We start from the raw sequence: 18,728 nt of genomic DNA, 5'->3' as shown, positions 1-18,728 counted from the left end.
AACAATTCTTGTTAAGGTTCTTTATTTTTAAATTTCGCATTGAGCTGTTATTTGAAAATACTCAGATATTAAACATAAAAGCTTGACTCTTAAGTTTAATACGTTGAAAAGTTGTTTTAGGTTGTCAACTACTACGGCATAAAGAAAGAACTTTCCAACCACTTGGTTTGAAGAACTTCAATTATATTCTTATCATGTACAACGCTGTAAATTATTAATTTATTATTAGTGCATACACAAAGCACATCAGAAATGAAATGCGGCTGTCAATCTCAAAGCTACTTCCTTTCCTTCATTTCTCTTCTCCGTTTGGTTTCAGCGACCAACTTGGCCTTGTTTGTGTCATTGCTCTGAGAAAGTAATTATGCCACAAAATGTTGGACGCCATGGATGAACGTCTAACAAAAAAGTATGCATTCCATGATCCCAACTATATTGTTAGGGACAAAGTATACAACTTTATCAAACTCATCAATACGGGGTCCATTTTTGTTCTTCTGATCTTTTCGGTAGCATCAAATCCAAGCTCAGCAACGCCCTCTCCCTCTCCTTCTCCTACCATTTCCCCCACCAACAATTCTACATGCCCAGTGCCCATGAATTATGTTCAAACAGTCCCTTGGAACATCTCTTCCTGCCAAAACTTCCAACCCTTGTCAACCCAATACCAAACAAGCACAAGTTCTTGTTGCCAAACACTCCTATCTCTCTTTGGGGTAGCACTTGCACAAAACCTCAAGGAAAACTCCCTTTTTCAACTACCCAACCTCCCTACATCTATCTCTTGCCTCCAAGACTTCCAATCCAATCTCACATCCCTCTCACTTCCCAACAACCTTGTCTCCTCCTGCTTTGATCCACAACAATTTGTCATCACTCCCAACATCTGTGCTCGGATTCAAAACATGGAAGATTGGCTCACCAGGCTTGGATCTACGCCACAGCTCGACACTGCGTGTAAACCCGACCTTAGTGATAGAAACCAATGCAGAAAGTGCGTGGCTGAGGGGGACAAGGTTCAGCAGAAGCTTAGTGCCATTGATGGTAATGAATCACATTCCCAAGATTGCTTTTACTTCACAGCACTTTACATGGCTGGAGTGGCCAATCAGTATGGCCCTGAGAGCAGAGGTGCTTTGTCTTGCATTTTGACTTTGTTGCTTAATTCACAAGTTGATTCAAGGGATGGCCATCGTGCTCTTAGGCTTGGTTTGTTTGTAGCTTCACTTGCAGTCCTGGTAATCCTGTTGTTAGGATCAGGGTTGTATTTTTGGTATACCAAGAGAAGAAGTGTTGAAAATTTGCTTGCCTATGCTGATCTACAGGACGAAAGGTTCAGGCAAAGGCTGAGACCAAATACAGCGTTAACTTGGTTTGAAATTGAGAGTCTCGTGAAGGCCACCAATAATTTTTCACCTCAGAATTTCATTGGTAGAGGTGGGTTTGGGATGGTTTACAAGGGCCTTCTACCTGATGGCACAATGGTTGCGGTGAAAAGGCTTGAAGAATTCGATTCTCAAGGAGATACTCTGTTCTACAGTGAGGTTGAGATTGTTAGCAACTTGAAGCACCGTAATCTAGTGCCACTAAGAGGGTGTTGTTTGGTTGATGGGAGTCACAATCTTGAGTACAGAGGAAGGTATCTAGTTCATGAATATATGCCAAATGGAAGTCTTCAAGACCATCTTTTTCCAACCAAATTAGAGAATCAATATGCAAAGAAATCCCTGACTTGGACTCAAAGAAAAAGCATAATCTTGGATGTGGCAAATGCATTGGTTTATTTACACTTTGGAGTTAAACCTGCAGTGTATCACAGAGATATTAAAGCCACCAATATACTACTTGATGCAGATATGAGGGCGAGGGTTGGAGATTTTGGGCTAGTCAAACGGAGTAGTGAAAGTACGTCTCATCTAAATACAATAGTTGCTGGAACTCGTGGATATGTAGCACCTGAATATGCACTCTATGGTCAACTAACTGAGAAGAGTGACGTCTACAGCTTTGGTGTGGTTGTTCTTGAGATAATGTGTGGAAGAAAAGCCCTTGAGGTGTCCTCATCAGGGACACCGGTTTTCCTGATCACAGATTGGGTTTGGTCATTAATGAAATCTGGAAACATAGGAGAGGCTTTGGATGCTTCTATGTTTGGAGACGGAAATCATGCTACAAACATAATGGAGAGGTTTTTACTGGTTGGAATTCTTTCTTCTCATGTAGTTGTTGCTTCAAGGCCAACAATTTTGAATGTCTTGAAGATGTTAGAAGGGGATATTGAAATCCCACCAATTCCAGATAGGCCACTGATGCACGGGCACTATGTCATGTACGATCGTGATTGCTCTGGGATGAGCTCTGGATGTGGGTTTGTGAGCTCATGAAAAGTTAAATGTGAAGTATTAATGAGGGAAGCTGAAGCATGTGCACTGCAAGATACAAAGATGTCATTCTCTTTGAGACAAGAGTGCACCTCTTGTTGGCAGTTCTTGCTCTGTGGGATATTTCTGACTAATATTTTCCTGAAAGAGATCAAAGGAATTAACGAAAAGTGCAAGACCAAGGTACAACTCTATAGGTATGCAGTTATAATTTTGTATTGTAAATGTTAGATGACCTCTTAAACTCTCCTAAACTCACAGTTCAAGAAAAGTTTCATTCCTATAGAAGAGTAGAAGTTCTAGAGGGAAGGGTAAAATTATGCCTTAGTATCCTATTAGCTATAGGTTAAGTAGTCTCTTTACATATCCTATACAGGAACCTTCTCATACCTTTTTTGCATAGTGAGTAGTATTTTGACTCCGAGATGTGTTATAGGATCAACCTTGTAGTAAATGTCAGAGTTAGGATTCCAAGCTTTATGAATCTGTTGTGTGCCTAATCTTGTTTTAACTTTTCAAATCTTTCTTCCTAATTTTTTCTCTAGAACTACTTAGAGATAGTCTCGTCCAAACATATTCATAAAAACTATCATGGAAGCCACCCAAGAGGCTTCAACTAAGAAAAGTCCAAAACAGATATACTCATTAGTATCCTAGGACAAGAAAACCATGATCATGAGCTATTCCAAGTATTTTCTCCTATGATGGTTGCATGATTGTTTTTTGTATTCTACTTAACTCTTATAATCATGGATTTGATTGGATAGGAAGAGTCAGTTTTGGAACTAGTCCTGTATAACTCATTTAATGACTAATAATATAACGCTAATGCTTAAAAGATTTGAAGTGTTATAATGCTTTTTCTATCTGGAATATCTCAATCATCATACGAGGTCTTATCAGATTTAAGAAAGTTGGAATCAGGTCCTTCCTTTTTACTGTTTGAAATTTGAAAAATTATTTGAGAATCATTGAAAAAGTCCATTACATAAATTGTACGAAGGGCTAAAATGGGATACTTTTGGACTGTAAAATCAAGTTAGAGGTTTCTTAGAATGTTTCCCCTTTACTTTTATGAAGATAAACACTTCTTTATGTAATTCCAATGCATTTTCCCATCAGCCTTTTCTCTTTTAACTGTATATTTTTTGTCTTTTGTTTGAGGTGCTTTTTACTAAAACTTACCCTTTAATTTAGGATCTTCCTAATTACGCTCAGCATGCCGTGCCTATTTTCTTTCTGTCACAAGAATGGCTATGGTGTGAATCATGTTGTGGCAATGCTACAAAATATGAGGAAAAAACCATTGATCTGTGCAAGAATCCCATAACAAAAGAACCCAAACTGCTGATGAATGTTTTAAGTTTCTGCTTTCTGTCAATGGCCACCCGTTTACTATCACAGCTTATGATTTTGCAGTCCTCTATCTCTGCTTTCTGTCAGCAGCCAGATCTTGATTTTTAGGCAAGAAGATTCACAGCATGATTCTTAGGTGATAATCAAGAATCAGAATTAATACAATCCCCCAATCAAACCAATGACTTATCTGCTGAAGATTCATCCAGCGAGGACACAGAATCCACGGCCGAATTATGAGCAACAGACAGATGTTGTTGAAGTTGAAATATATCCAAGAAATCAATGATCCTTGCAACAGTTCTTTCGATCCTACCAATACCTGACTGATATATATCCATGACTAAACAAAATATGATAACTACTGAGAGTGCAATCAAGATTTGCACTATCAGGTGGCCAATTCCAAGGGCTCAAAGATGATCTGACTAGAGGAAAATTTCAGTGAATGTTTCCTACCTATAATTTGATTATGATTATGAACATAGTAACCTTTCGGGAATTCTTTAATGTTATGTACAAGTAATTACCCCCCAGTTTTTCTTTTAAGATAATTTTGTTTTAGTCCAATGGGGAAGAATGCTAGATTTTGGGAATGTCAAATGACAGGGATGACAGTGCTAACTTGTGTTTGACAATGATTGGAACTACTAAAAAAGGAAACTGAAACAAAAGAGAGAAACCATATTACTTATACGTTATATTTTAAACAAATGTTGCTAAGCTGGAAATTATCTGACTCTGAACTTTCAACATTGAGTTTAATTGTATTCACAGTCAATGTAAGAATTTTCACAATTAATCAATAAGCAATCATCGTTAAAATATAAGAAAGTTATGACGGATTAGCACTGAAAATTATTTTCACTATTAATGCATACCATGGGTGTTGAATTTTGATTTGAGGGTCACCATGAAATTTCTACAGCCAGCAATACAGTTTTCGTTGTTGTAAATATAAAAACTGATATTGTAAATTTTAAGGGAATGTAATTTTTCTATTTTGGTATATCTAATGGTTAACTGTGTGACTCTGATAAATTTTGTATCCATTCTTCTTATAGATATTCATGGTTTAGCATTTTATCATTTATTATAGCTGTGTAGCATTGTTCTGCAAACAATCGTATATGATATTTTCTATTTATACAGTTATGCACTATTAGAATTCGTCAACTTTTCTTATCCATTCAATTTTTATCATTTCAGAACATGCATACTTTTATCACAAAAAGACAATTAGATAATGCTGTGAAGTTCAACATTAGCAATGTATCAAAAGTATAATATAACTTGTTATTCTAACTTAAAATAAAGGATACCCTTCTGATAATTGTCTGCCATAATCTGCTTTTATTCGCGCACTAAGTCTTTTCTCTCTGCATATCTGTCTCCATGCAATAATCCCTTCAAATTCCTTTTTCATTCATGCTCAAACAATCTTGTGCTCATTGACTTTCAACAATTTTATTTTTTCTGCTATTCACTCATTCATTCATATTGCTATTTTTTTTTCACACATTGTTTGTTGCAGATTTATCAATTGTTATATGCCACAAGCTAAATGACTCAAATTATAATGGAATCATAGTGTCTTAACTAGTATTTATAACTTTTATGATGTAATGATAAATGTTCAATTTAATTAGTGACTTAATTAGTCAAAACATTACTAAGAATATTTATATAAATTTTGTAGGATCTATTTATACAATTTGGAAATTCCACCTATTTATAGTATATAAGTATTGTAACGTTGGATTGTGTTTAAAATTTATTTTTTCACATGATTTTAAAATCAGTCAAAGTCTATCTTTATTTGATTTATTATGTCACCACTATCAAGTTAACGTGAGAGTGTTAGAAATTATATATTAATTAAAAATAAGACGAATATATAATATACAAGTTAAATTCATTTTCTAGAATTGAACTGAGATACTTTTATTAAAAAATTTAATATATCTACTTATAAATGATGTAATAATTGTCATAAGTGTCCTCTCACTGTCAAAAATATTTTGTGTACAATTTTTCAATTTGTCAAATGATTTGGTGATGAAGTATGGAAAGTGACAATTACAAGAGTAAGAAATACCCAGCAACAGATCTCAGAAAATGTCAAAGAAAAGAAATCATATATATGATCCAGACAAGTCAAATGTGTGGCCACCAACAAAAACAAATCCAGAAATGAATTGTTAAAGATCATCTAAATAAAATGAACATGGTCTTAATTTTCGTGTCAATTATACGTAGAATTAGCCACACACCTAGGAACCATGATGAGTCAATATCAGAAATAACATCACTAATGTACTTACTTCAATACTCTCAACAAAAAAAAGAATATAAATGAGGGGAAAAAATTTCATAAAACAGGAGCAATATCTATGAATATTTGATATGGTTTTGTGCATCCTTAGAATCAGCTAAACTGTGGGGAAAAGCAATTTATGTAAGTGTTGTCCTTTCAGATAGATTAGTTTGATTCTGCTTTGGTGCATTGTCCTTTCATTAAAACTGAACCATTCAAGTGGCTATTCTTAATGTGTGCAATGATTTGGTGAAAATAAATCTACACAACAAAAAATCACATAAATTTTAAGTCAACCAACCTTCTTAGTGAAAGATATATATATAGTCATAACAAAAATATATATTTCATATCTTAACAAAAAATATTATTTAGGTTGGCTCTATTATAATAATAGCAATTTTATTTGGCAGAAAATAAAATATAAACGTAGACATTGTGGATGTATAGCTGTACTTATACTGTAGCATAGTCTTCAGATTAAGGTCTTATCCCTTCTTTTAAGGGATAGTGAGTTAGGCATTATCGGTATTCACTAGTGATGATGTTTGTTCTTATTTTTTCCACTTAATATATAAAAATAAATAAAACAATAGGCTTTTGGAAGTTATATTAAAATAGTTGAATTAGGTTACACATAGCTGTTATATTACTCTTCAGGACATTCCAAATTTTAAGTACATTAGAGTTTCTTGATCGTCTAACTTACATGTTGAATTTTAAGGTAATATTTGGATTGTTTTTCCTCACTTCCAAGCTTTGTAGTGCTTCAAGTTAATGTAAATAATTAGGTAAAAATAAAAATCTCATTAAAATTTCAGTTTAGTGCATTAATTCTAGAAATTTAATGATATAGAACGGATTGTTGAAGAGATTTTGATCGGATACATAAAATATTAGAAGATAATTAATGAATACAACTTAATTATATAGGACAATTTTTTTTAATAAAAAGATATTAATATTTAGTAATAAAATTTATAATATAATTATTGATTAATAAATTGATTAAATATACAAATTCAAATATATATATATATATATTGGGATGAAAACTAACATAAAACAATGTAGAAAAGCAAAAGATAGGAGGTAAAAATCTAAAACATTTTAAATAGATAAAAATTTAGAACATTTTATAGAAGTGATTGTGATTAGCATTTTATTTTCTAAAATAATGTAAAATGAGCTCTATAAATGTTTATGTACACTAACATTTGATGTATATAATTACAAAATATATTTCTTTCAAAGTACTGCCTTCACATTCTACTCCATACTATTGAAAAATTTTAAAATGTATGAGTGCAAACATGTAAGAACACTACTAGTAAGAGATGAGAAATTACAAAAGGTGGATGGAGCACCAAAAGCTTATACATCTCAATACAAGAGTCTAGTTAGTCTACTCTGTTGACAACTATACGACCAAACATCATGTTCGCTACATGTCTTTTTATCAAGATTCATGCAAAAAGACCAAGTTAAATACATTTTGGTATAGACAAAAGAATTTTAAGAGATATTTACAAAGAACAAAAGAGTATGATATATGGTATAAATCTACAAGCAATCCAAGATTGTTTGGTTATAGCGATAGTGATTAAACAGGGTCGATAAATGACATGAAAAACACCTTAGGTTATGCTTTCTCACATGGATCAATAATATTCTCTTGAGTGTGAAAGAAACAAGTCATAGTTACAAATCAACAATTGAAGTAGAATACGTCGTTGCTTTTGAAGCAACGAGTCAAGTTATGTGGCTTCGAAAAATACTCAAAGATATGGGAGAAAAATAAAGTGGACCTACTACATTTAACTGTGACAATAAATCAACTATTGCAATGACGAAAGATCTAGTGTATCACAGTAGAAAAAAACATATAACAAATAAATATCATTTCATCATAGAAGTATTGACAAATATGAAGATTCATCTCAAGTATTGCCTGACAAAATACCAAAATTATATATATTTTTACAAAGGCGTTACCAAGACCAAGGTTTGAACTACTATACACTATGTGTTATACTTGGAGTTACCGAATTTACATCAAAAATAAGTATTAAAATGTAATACAAATTCTAAAACAATATAGAAAAGTCTAAAATAGGAGGTAAAACTCCATAACATTCTATATTAATAAAAATCTAGAATATTCTATATAAGTGGTTGTGTCTAACATTTTCAAAAATAATCATGTAGGTGAAATAAGGTCTACAAATACCCATATGCACTAATTTGATGTACACAACTACAAAATATATTTTAAGAACTACTTTCACATTCTACTTCATACTACTTTCTTTATCTCATCAATTATTCTTTTCATAACATCAAAATACTTACAATTATTAATCTCATTAATATTTCCTAGTTTATAATTTTTTTTAATTTAAAATTTATAAAAAAAAAACTTAATGTTACAAGGAATCCTCATTAGGATTTCTTTTTCAGCACTTCATATATTTCTCTACCTTTGTCTTAGATCATATATAAGTTTCTCTTTCTTAGAATCTTTTTTTCACTCCAACCCTTGTCTTCTTTAGCCTCACACTCCCCCCATTATTGGAGTTTACCTTGAACATGCTCCTTTAATTTAACACTCAAACTCATATGTTGGGTGGAAAAGGAGAAAAAAAATATTTTCTCTCCATTACTGTGATCTTGCAGAACTCTATCATTCATTTATTTTTCCAGAAATGAACTACGTGCCACTCTATTTAAGACTTCCAAAATGGAAAGATGCAATGTGATGGTGAAAGAAAAAATAAAATAAGGAGCCAAACAAATAGAAGCAGTTGCAAGAAAAATCAAAACAGAAGAATGAGAAGCAGAATCTCAGTCAAAGTAGTCAAACTTTTGTGTCCAATAGTAGCAAAACTGAAACCTCCTTGATGGAATAATAACAAAAGGAGAAAAACAATTTTGTACAGCTTTCATAATGCATATTTTTAAGACTTCTATATGTGATCCACACACAGTACTATATATTCTCAAAAATGGTTTCTTTTGATTTTCCTCTTTCTCTCTCTCTCTCTATCTCTCTCTCTCTTAACATTTGTTGAATAGAGACCCTTTCACAATAAAAAGTAACAACAGCAGATTCCCAATCATCCTCTCCACTCTATAGGAAACAGCCATAATTGCACCCAACAGTAACTTTCACCATAAAAAGTTAGAACCCTCTAAGCTACCCACTTCATTGATTGCTTCATCTCTTTTCAACTTAATCTTCCAATTATATAAACCTATCAATCTCCATCAACTTCCCTTCAACCACACTTCCTTTTTCTAGTTCCAACCTTTCATCATGAGTACTACTTCTTCCTGCACAAACTCTTCTGTCAATGGCTTCTACAACTTCCTCACTAAAGGACTCAATGAGCTTCACCAATCCTTCCTCTCCCATCACTTCATGTCAATCCAATTCATTTCACAGGTTCTCTCATCCCTCCAATCCTTCCACTCCAAGTTAACCATTTTGATCCAAAGACTCTGCTTGCCGGTTGGAGGCAAATGGCTCGATGAATACATGGATGAAAGCTCAAGGCTTTGGGATATCTGTCATGTTCTCAAATCAGCCATTTATGGTATAGAGAACTATTCCTCAACTGCCTCCAATATAACCTCCTTAGTCGATGCCTACCATCATTTCACTCCAGAGCTTTCACATCAGGTTGGTATACTCACACCCCTCTCAAATTCTGTACCAAACTTTTAGTCAAAAAGCTTAGTCTTTCACACAACTAAATCAAGTTTTCTTTTTTATTTTTACTGAGTTTCTCCAAATCTAATACTGTCTTTGGTGTAAACTTCCACGTTTTTATCAGGCTGAATTGATGTGATTCTTTGCTTTCTGGTAGTTTCAAACAACATGAACTAGGTTCTTCTGACACACACACACACATATATATATATTGCAGGTGGTCAGGGCCATAAATATTTGTCAAAGGGAGAGTCTAGGATTGGTGGAGGAAAACAAAAGCATGATGGAAACAAGAATTCAGGCATTGTCTCAATGCCTAAATCAGAACATGTGTATGGAATCAAAGCTAAACGAGTTCAATGGTTTCCGAGGAGTACTTTGTGCAATGAGGAGTGTTAACTCATTGCTTCTCATGATTTTGCTATGTGGAGTTGCATATTGTTGGTCTTCCTCGTGCTTTGAGCAACAAGGGTATGAAGGGCACATGGTTTTCGGATCAGGTTTTGTGGTTTCCATGGCAAGATTGCAGCAGAAAGTTGCACAGGAGATTGAGCACAGTAATGGGCAGCCAGGGATTCTGCTGCTTGAATTTCAACAAGCAAAGATTGCAATGGAGGAATTGAAAATGGAGTTGGAGAGAATGGTGGGCTATGATGCACAGTGTGAGATCCAATCAAAAGTTGACAACTTGAAACGTTGCTTTGGGTTGTTGAGATGTGGGGTTGAGACTATAACAGGGCAACTTGATGATTTCTTTGATGAAATTGTAGAAGGAAGGAAGAAGCTTTTGGATATGTGTAGTCATAAGTAGTAGATATGTATATGATTAATTTTCTTCAATGAAGCCATAGCAAAGGCGGAAGAATATTTGAGGACAAGGGAAAATAAAAAATGTTGAAAAATGGAAGCAATGTCATGATTTTTTTTTTCTATTTGCTGATTTGATAGGGAATTGATTTACAAGGTGGCTTTGGTGTTGAGGCCTTGAAGAAGCTTTTCCAATGAAAACAAAAGGCAGAGTTAAAAAATGCAAAAGGGAATGTGATACTTGCTTTGAAATGAAGCTACATGTCATACATGAAAAACCAGAATTTTAAGATGCCAATGCCTTCAAGTCAGAGAAACCTCTTTCTATGCAGAGGTGTAGTATTCTTTTCATGTATTGTAAGCATGGAAGAAATTTAAAGAGGAAAAAAAAAACATATAGTTTCTTAATAAAAAATTGATGCTTTTTCTTCATCAATGGAAGATCTTTTATGATAACTAGGAATCCATATGCTTGTACTATATATCTTTGTGTGAGAGAATTCCCACTCAATATCCCAACATTGAATATATTTTGTATATCCTGTGATATTTTCACTGTATTGCACAGTTTCATCTGCAATCTTATACCAAAAACAAATGTTTCATAGCAGACATAAAACACAAGAGATCTTTGTTATTATAATTAATAACTCGCCGGGATATTTAATATCATATCCAACCTAGGACTTTAAAATATTAAATATATGAGTTAATGTCATTGTTGTAATCAAGGTGACACTTTTTTATTTACACTTGCACAAGATTTTATCAATAAAAACCAATTAGATCTAACAAACTTTTCAACCATATGAAACTTAATAATTAACTTCTTTAATATTTTTATCTTTAGTTTTGATGATATGTTTATTATATTGGATGTATTATTTCTTTCAAAACTCATAATTTTTTGTTATGATTTATTCTTAATAAGCATAGGAAAAAATTGAAATAAAATATGTATTTAAATTATTTTTTAATTTGATTCTTAAAATGATATAAAATTATTAAATATAGCACACAAGTTAATTTTTACATTTATGTTTGGTTTATAATTATTTATAATTTGATAAGTCTTTTATAGAAAATTAATTAAAAAGATAGAACACCAATAAAACTTAATTGGATATTGATTTTTCAATAAAATCTAATTTTGTTTCTTGAGTTTTCTTAATTTTGTATACTAGAAGTAAGTGTATTGTTTAGTATTTAGAAAGAAATATGGTAAGGTTTGAGATAATATTTTGTGTAACACATATAACATTAATGTGCTAAAATCATTAAGGTTAAACCCTTTAGTTGCCCCTATTTATATGAGTTTTTCTCAGTTTGATTTTTGTTTTTTTTTAATTTTCAATTGAGTTCTAAAAAGTGCTAATTTGAATCAATTGAGCCTCTGCCGTTAATTTAGCTTAACAGATTAAGTTTTTGCTGAGGTTGGAGGTTGACGTATCAATATTTGTAAACGTGGCTTGCCGAGAGGAATGTGCTTTTGCCGCCGTTAGCACCATGGGCAAGCCTAGGTTGCCGTCAAACACTCTGTCACCTTATCGCAACCTCGCCATCACCCAACACCAGTGTCGCCGCTGCAAGACCACCTTGTGTCGCCGTCACACAATCAATTTATAGCATTCCAGCAACCATCTTCATCTTCTCCAACAGAACCCTTGAACGCGAATCGCAACGACGTCTCGAGTTCGATTTCTCCACCAGTTCGCAAACATCTTCATCAACCTCCCTCACCATCCTTCAAACCGGTCTCGATCCATCTTAGACCTCTTTCTTTCAGGTGCTTAACATTCCAATCGGTCTTGAGCCATAGCTTGGCTTCTCCAAATCGTGCTTTAACATCTGGAATAATTGTTGTTATCTCAAAACAGGAACCCAATTGCAAAACAGAACCTGAAAGCCATAATCCCAAAATCTCGATCATCAACTCAAATGAAACTTACGAGATCAAGAACACAAGTAGCATAACTATGACCCCAAAATGCAATTTGAGAAAACAAGAATAGAGCACCTAGAAGAGAATTCCTAAACAAGATCAAAAACCCCAGTTTGCAAGAACAAATTGCAAACCCTAACCCCCAAGTGAGACCCAAAACTGCAGAAAAGATTTAAGAGAACACCCAAAATCGCAACAATCAGGAAACCCAATTTCAACCCCAATTCCAAACTTGAAAACTCATTCAAGCCCCAGTCATCTTTCATTTTCTTTTTCTCTAATAAAATGCCAAACGAAAGATAAGGTAAAAATAGAAGAAAAAGGAAGAGTAAAAGAGAAAACTTCCATAAATTGAAACCCACCAACATACAGTGGCGTTACGGTGATTGACACCTGCTTCAAGCTTTTCCGAAGAAGACTCGTGGTTCTTTGAAGTCTTCAAACCGTACAATAGCTCAACTATCTCAATCTCAATGTGTGAGGAAGACGATGTCGATGTTTGAGGAAGACAATGAACCCTAATTTGAGTTTCAATTTTCATAATTTTCTTTTTAATAATATATTCCACGTACAAAGGTCTGAGAATGCCACATTTAAAAAAATTGACACGTCAATCTTCAATCTCAACAAAAACTTAACCTCTTAAGCCAAACTAAGGGCAGGTTCAATTGATTCAAATTAACATTTTTTAAGACTCAATTGGATATTCTAAAATACAGAAATCAAATTGAGAAAAATCCAGATAAATAAAGACAATTAAAGAGGTTTAAGAATCATTAACTATTTATATTAGATGATTACCTGGTCTTCTCAGGGAAGAGTGTTTTCTTATATTAGAATTTGAAAGTTGATGAGTGAAACGCAGAGAAAAATAAGATAGTCTTAAAAAGGTTAACGGTATATCTGACATGATTAAGAGTAATATAGAAAAAGTTAGTCCTATAAAGGCTAAAAACCTAAAAATATAGTATGTGAAATCTATCTTTGAAAAAAGGTCTCTTTTTCCAAGAGTGGTTGATAACTCAACAACAAGAACAGATCTTCCTCAGTTAAAGTAAAATTGATTGTCTGGGAAAAGAAGAAAGCAGATATGATAATGATTTATAACATACAAAATAGGATTGTGCTGCCTCCTAGCTCGACAAAGGGAGAACCTTAAAGAATATATTTATATTTTAACCAAATAATACCAACCTTTCTTTTCTATATCTAATTTTCTATCCATCAATTACTTTCCTTGCTTTAATATAAGGATAATCTGTTATTAATAATTTAATAGTGTCATAAAAAACAAATCTAATTTTCATGTTGGATTAGAGAAAAATTCTCCAGATTTACCTTTTCAAAGTCTATAGTGGGTTTACTTGGAGGAAAATAATCCAAATATATGAATTTTAATATTACTTCAATGTACATGATAAATTATGAAGTTATTAAAATTTGTATTTGTTTTGCTGTATCAATTCATAGTTGATTTTAATACAATATAAGCCTAGTTTATACTTCCAACTAAATAAAAATTATTTAAATATTTTTTTTTTAAATTATTATAAAGTTGATGATTTTATCCTACACGAGAAACAGAAAATTTTACATATTTTCAGATCATTTTACATTACCAATTATGATTTGTTGACTTTTAAAGAAAATTGACAGATAGTACATATGTAGATAAAACCTTAAATTAAATTGTGTTATATCGTTTTAAAGAAAACATTATTTTCTCCTAATCAAACATTAATGTAACGCTAGAAAATCCAAAGAAAAGTAAAGTAACTTGCCTTGGTGGTTTAGTTTTACCCTTAAGATTAGGATATTAATTAATGACTTAATTAGGTTTCATGTGAGTGTCTCAAATAGTATTAGTATACAATATCTTGCTATTACCATAATGATCAAAAGTCAGATCTTATGATACTTTATATACAACCATTTTCTCTCTCTCTCTCTCTCTCTCTCTCTACTTTCATAAATTGGAATTTAGAGAGCCAATAATAAGAAGTGAAGGTTTAATTAGTTAAATGCTTGATTAGAAATTTGAAGAAAATACAGAAAGTAGGAAAAGAAGATTGGGTTAAAGATAAGATAAAATAAAAAGAAAAATGAAGCATGGAAGAGTGGATATGACATATTCTCTTATTATGATGTGTTATGAGAAAGAGATGCAAGCATAATCCCCTTAATGTGGAGTCTAAGATTCATTTTTTTGTGAACAATACGCTTGTCTTTATCAATAGGAGTCACTATCAAAGCCACGTAGGTTGAAAATTTGCAAAAAGTGTGCTTCATTTGTGCTGTAAAATTAAGAGGATTGCTAAGTGAAAATACATTGTATGTGCCAAAGGAAGTTGACGTTTCAGATGTCCTAACAAAGTGTATCACCACCTTCTTCTGTTTTTTCCTTGTTTCCTTTTCTAAGAGAGTTTTTTTTTTTTTTTTTGTGTTTAAGTTTCATTGGTAATGTATGGTGAGATATATAAATAAATTAATTTTGTAAAATTAAATTAGTTTTAAAGTATATTATTTAAAATATAGAAAGTAAATATACAAAGAAATTTAAAACAGAGAAAAGGTTAAATTATTGTAGATTTAGCAACCTGACTCTAAATCCCTGCAGAAAGATAGAGACAGGTGATGCAGTGAGCACAGACATCATAGTTCACTTCCAAACTGTGCTATGAAGACATAACATCCCATAATATTAGAGGGTAGAAAACAAACACATCATGCTTATAAACAAAAACCTTGTACCATGTCAATAAAAATGTACAATTCAACTTTGTCGTAAACCTAAATTTTATACATATATACAACCAAAAAATTGGAAAAAAAAGTGTACCAAAACAATCTAATTTATCATTATCCACAAAAATGAATACATATAATTTTTCTCTATTCCCCTAATAGATTTGGACTGCAAGCAACAGGTATGGTTTTTGCTTCGTTGACAATGTTCATGATTTCTTCTATACTTTGAACACAATATTTTGTATTTTCTTCATTGTGGTGGACACATTGAGCCTCTTCTGTTAACTCCTCAGGCAAGTTCTTCAAAAACCATGGATGTGACTTGATTTCCTTCATGGTGATTCTCTGGAACATAATTATAAAGCAGAGTTACAGCGTACGCTTAGTATTACAGTATATCATGCAACAGTGTTCTTTTCTTTACAAATGTATGACTATGTTCATGTTCATATAAATACCTTTGATGGATTTGCCACAAAAATACGAGATATTAGATTTTTGCTGTCTTCGCTTAAAACATTGTCGGGAAACTCGTATTGAACAGCCGAAACTCTCTGCGTAAAAGTATACATAGAAAATCATAAAGACTATGGACATAAAACATGGTGAATCTATCGACAAAGATCATTATAAAACATTAATGTAAAGGTATGAGAAATTTTACACCTGTTTTCAATCATAAACTGTATATAAAAATTTTAAAATTAAACTGAAAAAATAAAGGAAATTACCTGAACCATTTTTTTGAGATTTTGACGATCACTTTTGTCCTCAAATGGCAATGTTCCTACAAGCATTGTATAAAGAATTACTCCACAGGACCATACATCTGCCAACTGAACAAGTAGAAAACAAACACATTAGCCAAAAACTGAACAGAACTACCATATAATACAAGAAAACTCATTAATGCATTAAGTGCTTCATACTTCACAATGTAATTTAAATAAATGACGGCTGAACATGAATCTTTTATTCTTTTTCATGATCTAATGTTAGAAGCTCTTATTACCTTTCCATCATAATCTTTCCCAGAAATGATCTCTGGTGCAATATAGGCTGGAGTTCCTACCATCGAATGAGTCCTCGAATGAAGTAGATTTGACTACAAAATTAAACATCATCAGAACCAGATATTAGTATCTAACACTGCATTTAATCAATTCTGTGTTTAAAGCATTCAATGTTGTATACATGAACTTCATGATCCAACCTTGGAATAGCCAAAATCACAAATTTTAAGACGATTTGCAGGACTTCCATCCAACAAGGTATTCTCCAACTTCAAGTCTCGATGACATATTTCCTACAAAAGGTAAAAAAAAATCATATTGCTACTAACACACTGAAAACAAAGCAATCCATTCTCAGATTAATATGCATTTCATATACCATGTCGTGGCAGTAACTAACTCCTGCAATCAACTGCTGGAAGAAATATCGAGCCTGAAATATTAGAAGAATCAGAACAAATTGGATAATGTTTCAATAAACTCTTTGAATCATTAAACATGTTCACTGCACTGATAATACAACTTGATTTAAGTTCCATATAATAAACATAAGAAAAATAACATACGTTGTCTTCTTTGATTTTTCCTTGGTAAAGAACTTGGTAAAACAATTCTCCACCGGCTGCATACTCCATAACTAATGCAAGATGTGTTGGAGTCAGAGCTACCTGCAAACTTCAAACACCACTTCTTATTTTTATGCATTACTGAAACAAGTGATAAAGTTGGAAAGAAAAGCAGAGAGATTTTGAGTTCAACTTTCGCTAACATCTAAGAATATATAAGGTTGATTTGATTGGTTTAAAAGAGATGATGAAAGATTGTGAATTCAATTTCTACATTAACAAATACTAATAATTAATATTGTCCATAAAAAAAATATCATTTTAAAAATACCTATTATAAAAATCAGCAAAATTGTTTTTCATTAAGCAAGCCATTGGAACATAATAATGTAGTATGGTATCAAGAAAGAGTGGTTAATGGGCTAATTATCACCTATTGAAAAACTAAATATGCTCTACAATGTATTTTCTCTACTTTTATAGTAACCTAAAATACAAATATTGATGGAAATAAAATGGTTTAATATTGTCTATTATTAATTTTTACATAAAATTAATTAAAATCAATATGTTGTATAATTAAAGTAGCATAACTTTAATTTTAAATTGGGACAATTTGTAATCTTATTACTATTTTTTAAAATTACTTTTTATTAATTGAGTACGTACTTTGATTTATTATTTAAATTAAGAGATTCATGGACAGAGATGAAAAACAATTGTTTGATATTTTTGTTTCATTTTACACCCATGATCATATGAATATGAAATTACTCTTACTTTATTATAATTATACATTATATATAACTATACATATTTTTTATGACTGTGGAATTAATAAACTAACAATAAGTTTACTTTATTTAATATAGTGTTATTTATTTAAATAAATATGTGTCTATAATTACATTAATTAATTTATAATAATAGAAATCAAAGCATGTAGTTTAAAGCTTTTACAACTAAAGGGGATCATACCTCTTTGAACTGAACAATATTGGGATGACGAAGAGATCTATGGTTTATGATTTCCCTTGCCACCATTTCATCAATCTGCCAAAGGTATAAATTATAATTGTAAACAACTTTAAAAATATTAAATTAGAAATAGAATCATAATTTTTTATAATAACCTATACAAAACCAAATTATATATTTTTTAACATTTTATAAGAAAACAATTATTAAAAAAAAAACTAAACAATCCTGGGTTCGAAATCGATTCCATATAATAGAATTAAACTTCAAAACCCTAAATTATAAAAAAAGGAAGATGATTGGTGAAAGAAAATAAAAGTGCAGGAGTGAGAGTGTACCGTAAGGTCCCGTGGGATGAATTTTACAGCAACGTGTTCTTTGGTCTCTCTGTGACGCATAAGTTTCACCACTGCTACTTTTCCATTCCCTACGTTCTCTTCTACCAACTCGTACTTCTCCATTGCTTTCTTTCTCTCTTCCTCTTTCTAATTCATACTTTTCAATCTAAGTCAGATTTATGATATCAATTAACAAATAAATAGAAATGTTTAAGATATAAGATTTTATCATCTAAATCATAAAGATAAATAAAACTATCAAAATAATTAAAGATAGAATATAATCCAGAAATAATTATTTTTAAACTGTTTAGTTATTTATTTATTACTAGTATATTCAAGATGAGAATCTATCAATTGAAAAAAAATCAATTTGATTTTGTAGTAATTTTTATTTTATGTATTTTAGTAAAAATTATGGACTGATTTGAAGGGTTTTTTTAATATTTAATACTTGGACTATTTAGTTACTTTTAAGAGAAAATCTAAAGATAAACTTAGGGTTTATTTTAATTAATCATTTATATTACAATCCTTATTTTAGAAAAATCAGAACTAATAGTGTAATCG

General features: G+C 31.7%; 3 protein-coding genes across 6 annotated transcripts; 2 read left to right on the top strand and 1 right to left on the bottom strand.

The window, feature by feature from the left end:
* The first annotated feature begins 193 nt into the window (after nucleotides 1-193).
* On the top strand, nucleotides 194-4,273 carry LOC108318824 (probable receptor-like protein kinase At1g11050). Of its 4 annotated transcripts, none has more exons than XM_017555166.2 (2): nucleotides 194-2,564; nucleotides 3,579-4,273. In XM_017555166.2, exon 1 carries the CDS (start codon nucleotides 375-377, stop codon nucleotides 2,382-2,384), a length of 2,010 nt encoding a protein of 669 aa, XP_017410655.2. In that variant the 5' UTR covers nucleotides 194-374; the 3' UTR covers nucleotides 2,385-2,564; nucleotides 3,579-4,273. The 4 variants fall into 4 exon arrangements, with proteins under 4 accessions (XP_017410655.2, XP_017410656.2, XP_017410654.2 ...); XM_017555167.2 differs by having other exon boundaries at nucleotides 195-2,564; nucleotides 3,801-4,273; XM_017555165.2 differs by having other exon boundaries at nucleotides 195-2,578; nucleotides 3,801-4,273.
* Nucleotides 4,274-9,080: 4,807 nt separating this feature from the next.
* On the top strand, nucleotides 9,081-11,122 carry LOC108318865 (uncharacterized). Its single transcript, XM_052871983.1, has 2 exons — nucleotides 9,081-9,736; nucleotides 9,984-11,122. Exons 1-2 carry the CDS (start codon nucleotides 9,371-9,373, stop codon nucleotides 10,575-10,577), a joined length of 960 nt encoding a protein of 319 aa, XP_052727943.1. The 5' UTR covers nucleotides 9,081-9,370; the 3' UTR covers nucleotides 10,578-11,122.
* Nucleotides 11,123-15,362: 4,240 nt separating this feature from the next.
* LOC108318686 (serine/threonine-protein kinase SAPK7) lies at nucleotides 15,363-18,341 on the bottom strand. The gene is made up of 9 exons (XM_017555159.2): nucleotides 18,159-18,341; nucleotides 17,821-17,895; nucleotides 16,843-16,944; nucleotides 16,656-16,709; nucleotides 16,477-16,569; nucleotides 16,276-16,368; nucleotides 15,995-16,099; nucleotides 15,722-15,817; nucleotides 15,363-15,608 (listed from the first exon to the last, which is right to left on the bottom strand). The coding sequence occupies exons 1-9, from the start codon at nucleotides 18,279-18,281 to the stop codon at nucleotides 15,408-15,410; spliced, it is 942 nt and encodes a 313-aa protein (XP_017410648.2). The 5' UTR covers nucleotides 18,282-18,341; the 3' UTR covers nucleotides 15,363-15,407.
* Nucleotides 18,342-18,728: the final 387 nt, after the last annotated feature.

The sequence above is a fragment of the Vigna angularis genome, chromosome 1, assembly GCF_016808095.1.
Source record: "Vigna angularis cultivar LongXiaoDou No.4 chromosome 1, ASM1680809v1, whole genome shotgun sequence".
Taxonomy (NCBI): Eukaryota; Viridiplantae; Streptophyta; class Magnoliopsida; order Fabales; family Fabaceae; genus Vigna; species Vigna angularis.
Note: the sequence above shows the minus strand (reverse complement) of the source record. Positions and strands in the feature narration are given on the sequence as shown.

What these genes read in the sequence shown, in the direction of transcription:
- LOC108318865 (XM_052871983.1), top strand. Translation starts at nt 9,371, where the DNA reads ATGAGTACTACTTCTTCCTGCACAAACTCTTCTGTCAATGGCTTCTAC. An exon ending in CTCCAGAGCTTTCACATCAG is followed by an intron (nt 9,737 to 9,983) that starts GTTGGTATACTC and finishes TATATATTGCAG; the next exon opens with GTGGTCAGGGCCATAAATAT.
- LOC108318824 (XM_017555166.2), top strand. Translation starts at nt 375, where the DNA reads ATGTTGGACGCCATGGATGAACGTCTAACAAAAAAGTATGCATTCCAT.
- LOC108318686 (XM_017555159.2), bottom strand. Translation starts at nt 18,281, where the DNA reads ATGGAGAAGTACGAGTTGGTAGAAGAGAACGTAGGGAATGGAAAAGTA. An exon ending in TTAGTTACTGCCACGACATG is followed by an intron (nt 16,570 to 16,655) that starts GTATATGAAATG and finishes TACCTTTTGTAG; the next exon opens with GAAATATGTCATCGAGACTT. An exon ending in TTGTGGCAAATCCATCAAAG is followed by an intron (nt 15,609 to 15,721) that starts GTATTTATATGA and finishes ATTATGTTCCAG; the next exon opens with AGAATCACCATGAAGGAAAT.